The following is a 6,677-nucleotide window of genomic DNA, read 5'->3' on the forward strand; positions in this document are numbered from 1 at the left end:
CTCGGCCTCCCAAAGTGCTGGGATTACAGGCTTGAGCCACCGCGCCCAGCCTTTTTTTTTTAATCTCTCATAGCTGCTGTCATCTTGTCATTCCGGTCTTAGTTGTCCAGGCTAGAGTGCTATGGCACAATCTCGACTTACTGCAACCTCTGCTTCCCAGGTTCAAGCAGTTCTTGTGCCTGAGCCTCCCAAGAAGCTGGGATTAGAGGTGTGCGCCACCACACCTAGCTAATTTTTGTATTTTTAGTAGAGACAGGTTTCGACATGCTGGCCAGGCTGATATTTAACTCCTGGCCTCAAGTGATCTGCCCACCTCAGCCTCCCAGAGTTGGGATTACAGGGATGAGCCACTGCCCGGCTCCCTCAGGTACTCGCTATCACCTCCCCAAGATTTACAACTCTATCAATTCTGAAATTATCTTTTTCTTTTTTTTTTCTTGTTACCCTCTCTGCTTCCCAGTAAGGCAGTATTTCTCAACCTTTTTTTTTTTTTTAATAATCCATCCCTGCAAGGAGTCTTCTCAGATTTTTTTGTCTTAACTGCCCTCCCGTGAAATTTGAATACCTCAGCTATGCTTATATCTCTTTATGTGCTGTGGCCCTGTGGAGAGCTCTGATATATTAGAGGAAGAACCTTGAAAGTGGAACTAGCCTGGGCATCTCCTAGGGGCCAAGTCAGGAGACCCAGTTTTCTAGTGTTGGCTCTACCAGAAAAGCAGTGGAAACTGTAGAATGGGCAGGTGAGTTGGCCTTGCTAACTTCGTGGGTCTGCCTGGCTAGGAGTCCATGACTCTCCTGTGGAGGTCATTAGCCACTGCCTGTCCCCAGTGGCCCTACAAACACCCATATGGAAGTCAGCTACAAAGAGAAGCTTCCCCTACTTTCTTCTAAATCAAGCTGAGGATGCAGACAGGCAGGCCCTTGGGCCTGGGTCTCCTAGAAACCTTTGTGACATCAGAGACTTCTCTGCAACCTACTCTTAAACCTCATCCCCTGCCTACCATGCCAGCCTGGCTAAAACCAGTGGGAGCCACCCAAGGAGTAGTCAGGGCTTATCTCTGCTTTTTCAGACCAGGGCTGCTCTGCAATCCTGTTTATTTATCCAGAGCAGCCGCCCACTGAGAAAATGGCTCTGTTTGTTTCCAAGTCTGTCGTGTGAACCATGGGCTAAATATACCCACGCCACCGCCTCTCCAGCACCCGCCCTGGAAAAACACGCCCCATTTTGCTCACGTTCTGTCTGCAAAAGCAATCCTTAGAATCCACACCCCTTGGAAATCCTACTCCCCTTCCCCAGGAGAAGAAGCTAAAGTGGAGATGAAGGTTGTACTGGCCAGGAACGCATGAGTCGGGGCAAGGGCGGGTGAAATGAGAATGTTTCTGTAGCACTGAAATGAGAATATTCCCTCCACCCAGGAATGACTGTTCCTGGACAGTGAATGCTTTGTGCCCTTGTGGGGACAGTGCCTGTTTACTCCAACCCAGCCGCAGAGCTGAAAATTTCCTGTGGCTCTCAGCCCTCTACTTCAGGAAAGTTCCCATCAAGGGAGCTAGGCCTCTCCCATTTTGGCTGCAACCCAGTGTCCCTGATTTCTTGAGAGACATTTGGCCTCTTGGGATAACCAGGACCTTCTCCCATGCTCTTCATAGTCTGGAACTCTCCCCTATCACAGATAAGCCTGTTTTGTGACTCCAGCTGAGCGAACTTGGGAGCAACAAAATCAAACCTCTGGTGAAAATATTTTTGTCTGCCAAGACCTGCAGAGGCTGGCTAGGATGGAGTGGGAGACAGGGAAGCATAGCCATGTCCCTCTCCCCAGATCCTCTACTTCCATCCTGCTCCCGCATTCCTTCTCCAGGAAATCCTTTCAGCACTGCTGACAGGACAGGTCCCTCCAGCCTCCCACGTAAGGGAAGTTGCCTTAGCAGCACTCCCTTTGAAGCTAGGCGATCTTGCAGTCTGATCCCGACTCTGCCATCTGTTTGCTGAGTATTCCCTACTTTAAACCTCAGGCATTTATTTGTGAAATGTGGCTCAAATCTCTGTGTCTAAGGATTCTGATGAAGGTAAAGTGGGATAACAATGCCTGACATGTAGTAGACATGCAATACATTTGTTAATTCATGTATTTATTGAGCACTGGTTATGTGCAAGACACTGTTCTGAGCACTGGGTATATAGGAACTGGACAGGACCTCTGTCCTCATCAAGACACGTTTAGGAGCCACCGCCCCTGGCCTATACTAAATGTGTCTCGATGAGGGCAGCCCTTTGAGTAATCCCAGCACTTTGGGGCTGAGGTAGGTGGATAACCTAAAGTCAGGAGTTTGAGACCAGCCTGGCTAACACGGTGAAACCCCGTCTCTACTAAAAATGCAAAAATTAGCGGGTGGGTGCTACTTGGGGGCTGAGGCAGGAGAATGGCTAAAACAAAGTTCAGAATCTAGTTATGAAAAGTTCTGGGAGTATGTGCAGCTTAAGGGGAAAAAAAAGTGGTGAGGTGATGAGGCCAGGCATGGTGGCTCACACCTGTAATCCCAATACTTGGGAGGCTGAGGCAGGAGGATCCCTTGAGCCCAGGAGTTTGAGACCAGCCTAGGCAACAAAGTGAGACCCTGTCTCTACAAAAAATACAAAAATTAGCCAGGCATCGTAGTGCACACCTGTAGTCCCAGCTATTTGGGAGGCTGAGGTGGGAGGATCACCTGAACCCTGAGGTCAAGGCTGCAAGTGAGCTGTGATAGTAAGAGTCTCCTCCTAACCTTATGCATCCTTCCAGAGAAAGACAGAGTATACATAGTCAAACAGATATATATATATATATATATATATAAAATATATAACATTTTATATATGTATTTATTTATTTTTATTTTTTTGAAATGGAGTCTCGCCCTGTCGCCAGGTTGAGAGTGCAGTGGTGTGATGTCGGCTCACTGCAACCTCCGCCTCCCAGGTTCAAGTGATTTTCCTGCCTCAGCCTCTCAAGTAGCTGGGATTACAGGCACCCGCCACAACGCCCAGCTAATCTTTGTATTTTTAGTAGAGACAGGGTTTCACCATGTTGGCCAGGATGGTCTCAATCTCCTGACCTCGTGACCTGCCTCAGCATTCCAAAGTGTTGGGATTACAGGTGTGAGCCACTGCGCCCAGCCTGAACTTACTTCTTTCTTACTTATTTCTAGGTGCCAGACACAGGTTTGGATTCTGGCTCCACCACTGACATAGCTGGGTGACTTTGATCTAGTCCCTGGGCCCTCAGAGGCACAGCTTCTTGGTCTGTAAATGGAGAGGGACAACCTGCATTGCAGCATTGTTGGGAGGATTAAAGGACAAATTGGGTACAACGATTACTCATAAAAGTATGCTCTAGGTCGGGCGGGGTGGCTCACGCCTGTAATTCCAGCACTTGGGAGGCTGAGCCGGGCAGATCACCTGAGGTTGGGAGTTCAAGACCAGGCTGACCAACAGGGAGAAACCCCATCTCTACTAAAAATACAAAAGTAGCGAGGCATGGTGATGCATGCCTGTAATCCCAGCTACTGAGGAGGCTGAGGCAGGAGAATCACTTGAACCCGGGAGGCAGAGGTTGCAATGAGCCAAGATTGCGCCATTGCACTCCAGCCTGGGCAACAAGAGCAAAACTGGGTCTCAAAAAAAAAACAAACAAAACAAAGTATGCTGTAAGCGTCCCTCTCCCTGCCCCACAGGGTGCTGCACCCTGGACTAGGTAATTTAACCCACAGCTCCTCCTTCCCCCTATCATGTGCTTCCCTTCTGACTTAGCTTCAGGGCAGAGGGCTGTTGATTACAACCTCATGGGCCCGGAGTCACAGCCCCTGGAATGGAGGACAGGGACAGGGCCTCACAGACCCCATCATGGGGGCCTCTTAGTCCTGCATCGTTGTTACCCTCTCTCCTCTGCCCTGCTCTTTCCGTCACCAACCTGACCCAATCTACCCCTGAACTGGCCCCAAATGACCCTGGGGATTTAGCCCCATGCTTTCTTGTCCCTCCATCTGGTGCAACAGTAGAAAGTCTGAGGCCTCATGGCTCTACACTCCACACTACCCTCAGACTCAACTCCCGGCTCCTCACAGCTTCCAGGCCACACATGGTTTGGCTCTGGCTCACCCCTGCACCATCATCTTCCCCATGCCCTCCTCTCCTGCGCTCTGCTCCGGCCACCCGGCTTCCGTCAGTTCCCTGATCCTGCCTGTCTCATTCCCACCTTGGATTCTAGAATAAGTGCTGCTTCCTGACTGACCTCAGACAGGGTACTTTCCTCCTCTCTGCCTGCTTTCTCAGCAGGAGCATGGGTTGATTATGACCCACTGAGGGTCAAGGAAGAGGACCACCCTTAGCCCTTTACCTGGCCCATAGTGGGCACTGGTGGCTACAGTTTTTCACATCACTAAGGCCATAGCATGCAGATGGCCCCCTTCCCCCACCCACCTACGTTACTGTCTGACGACTCAAACCGTACCTTCCTTCTCTCTCCCTGCAGGACACTTTTGTGGAACTCTATGGAAACAATGCGGCAGCCGAGAGCCGAAAGGGCCAGGAGCGCTTCAACCGCTGGTTCCTGACGGGCATGACTGTGGCCGGCGTGGTTCTGCTGGGCTCACTCTTTAGTCGGAAATGACCAGACACTGACCATCCACTCTACCCTCCCACCCCTGCCCTGCCCTACCACATCCCTCCGTCCAGCCGCCATTGCCACCAGGAGAACCACTACATGCAGCCCATGCCCACCTACCCTCCACAGGGTTGGGCCTAGATCTGGTCCCCTGCAGTTAGTTTTCTAGAATTTACCACACTTCTGTGAGTCACCCACACCTCAGTTCCCTTGGCCTCAGAATCCACAAAATCTGTCCCAAGGAGGCTGGCAGGTATGGAAGGGTTTGTGGCTGGGGGCAGGAGGGCCCTACCTGATTGGTGCAACCTTTACCCTTTAGCCTCCTGAAAATGTTTTTCTGCCAGGGAGCTTGAAAGTTTTCGGAACCTCTTCCCCAGAAAGGAGAGTAGATTGCCTTTGTTTTGATGTTTGTGGCCTCAGAATTGATCATTTTCCCCTCCTCCCCACACTAACCTGGATTTTCTTTCCTTCCATCCCTATCCCCCAAGAGCCATTTAGGGGCCACTTTTGACTAATTAGGGATTCAGGCTGCTTAGGATAAAGAAGCAAGGACCAGGACTCCCTTCCCACCTCCTCTGGACTGGCAGAGTCCTCACTAGCAGTCCAAATGTCCTCCAGAAGCCTCTGGCTAGAGGCCAGCCCCATCCAGGAGGGAGGGGGCTACAGCTGCAGGAAGCACCCCATGCCAAAGCTGGGGTGGCTCTTGCAGTTCAGCACCACCCTAGTCCCTTCCCCTCCCTGGATCCCTTGACCATGACTGAGGGACCAACTGGGCCCAAGACAGGTACCCCAGAGCTGTTTATGGCCTCAGCTGCCTCACTTCCTATAAGAGCAGCCTGTGGCATCTCTACCTTGGGCTGCTCCTCATGGGGCTTCAGGGGACTCAGCCCTGAGGTGAAGGGGAGCTATCAGGAAAAGCTATGGGAGCCCCAGGGTCTTCCCTACCTCAGGCAGGAAGGGCAGGAAGGAGAGCCTGCTGCATGGGGTGGGGTGGGGCTGACTAGAACAGCCAGTCCTGCCTGGCCAGGCAGATCTGTGCCCCACACCTGTCCAGCCTGGGCAGCCGGGCTGCCAAGGTCAGAGTGGCCTGGCCAGGAGCTCTTCAGGCCTCCCTCTCTCTCTGCTCCACCCTTGGCCTGTCTCATCCCCAGGGGTCCCAGCCACCCCGGGCTCTCTGCTGTACATATTCGAAACTAGTTTTTATTCCTTGTGAAGATGATATACTATTTTTGTTAAGCGTGTCTGTATTTATGTGTGAGGAGCTGCTGGCTTGCAGTGCGTGTGCACGTGGAGAGCTGGTGCCCGGAGATTGGACGGCCTGATGCTCCCTCCCCTGCCCTGGTCCAGGGAAGCTGGCCGAGGGTCCTGGCTCCTGAGGGTCCCTCCCCCAACCCCCCACCCCACACTTGTTCCAGCTCTTTGAAATAGTCTGTGTGAAGGTGAAAGTGCAGTTCAGTAATAAACTGTGTTTACTCAGTGAACAAAGAGCCTGGGCTCTTGTGTGCTCTGGGATGGGGAAAGGAGGGGCCACTGGAGAGCTGGGTACTGGTCCTGGCTCTGCCGCCCTCAGGGGAGGGCCTTAGACCAGTCTTTTCTTCCTTCTGAGCCCAAATTTTTCCACCTGTACGTCGACAGGGTTTTACTGAGCACATGCTGTGTGCCAGGCACTAGGGCTGCATGTGAACAGGACAGACACAGTCTCCGCCCTCAGGAGCTGACCTTCTAGTGGGAGACAGTCAGCCACTGGGCAAGTGTTTACTGAGCTCTGCTCTACACGGACGTAGTCCTGGGCACTGGGGACTTCTTCAAACAAAACCTTTGCCTTTACATAGCATTCATTCTAGTGAAGAAGACAGATATGAGCACTGCTCTGGCTGCTGTAGGGTGTGAGGGAAAGGTGTGATGCCGGTTTGTTACATTCCTATAACAAAAGATGGATTCACAAAAGAAAAAGTGGTGGTTCACACCCTGTAATCTCAATACTTTGAGGGTAGAGGATGGATTGCTTGAGGTCAGGAGTTCAAGATCAGCTTAGGC

The 6,677-nt window shown here is 51.8% G+C and overlaps 1 protein-coding gene across 7 annotated transcripts in view; it reads left to right on the top strand.

The window, feature by feature from the left end:
• The window catches only part of BCL2L1 (BCL2 like 1), a 59,859-nt gene extending 53,734 nt beyond the window's left edge, over positions 1 to 6,125 (top strand). For 6 of the 7 annotated variants that reach the window (XM_032295321.1, XM_032295315.1, XM_032295316.1 and 3 more), the window contains exon 3: positions 4,509 to 6,121. In XM_032295321.1, the coding sequence (XP_032151212.1) occupies positions 4,509 to 4,646 (138 nt within the window). In that variant the 3' untranslated portion in view covers positions 4,647 to 6,121. Of the gene's footprint in view, positions 1 to 4,508 lie in introns of all 7 variants that reach the window. The other variant, XM_032295318.1, reaches the window with a different exon arrangement.
• The last annotated feature ends 552 nt before the right edge of the window (positions 6,126 to 6,677 follow it).

This window comes from Sapajus apella, unplaced genomic scaffold (genome assembly GCF_009761245.1).
Source record: "Sapajus apella isolate SASKATOON/1434 unplaced genomic scaffold, GSC_monkey_1.0 scaffold33, whole genome shotgun sequence".
Lineage (NCBI taxonomy): Eukaryota > Metazoa > Chordata > Mammalia > Primates > Cebidae > Sapajus > Sapajus apella.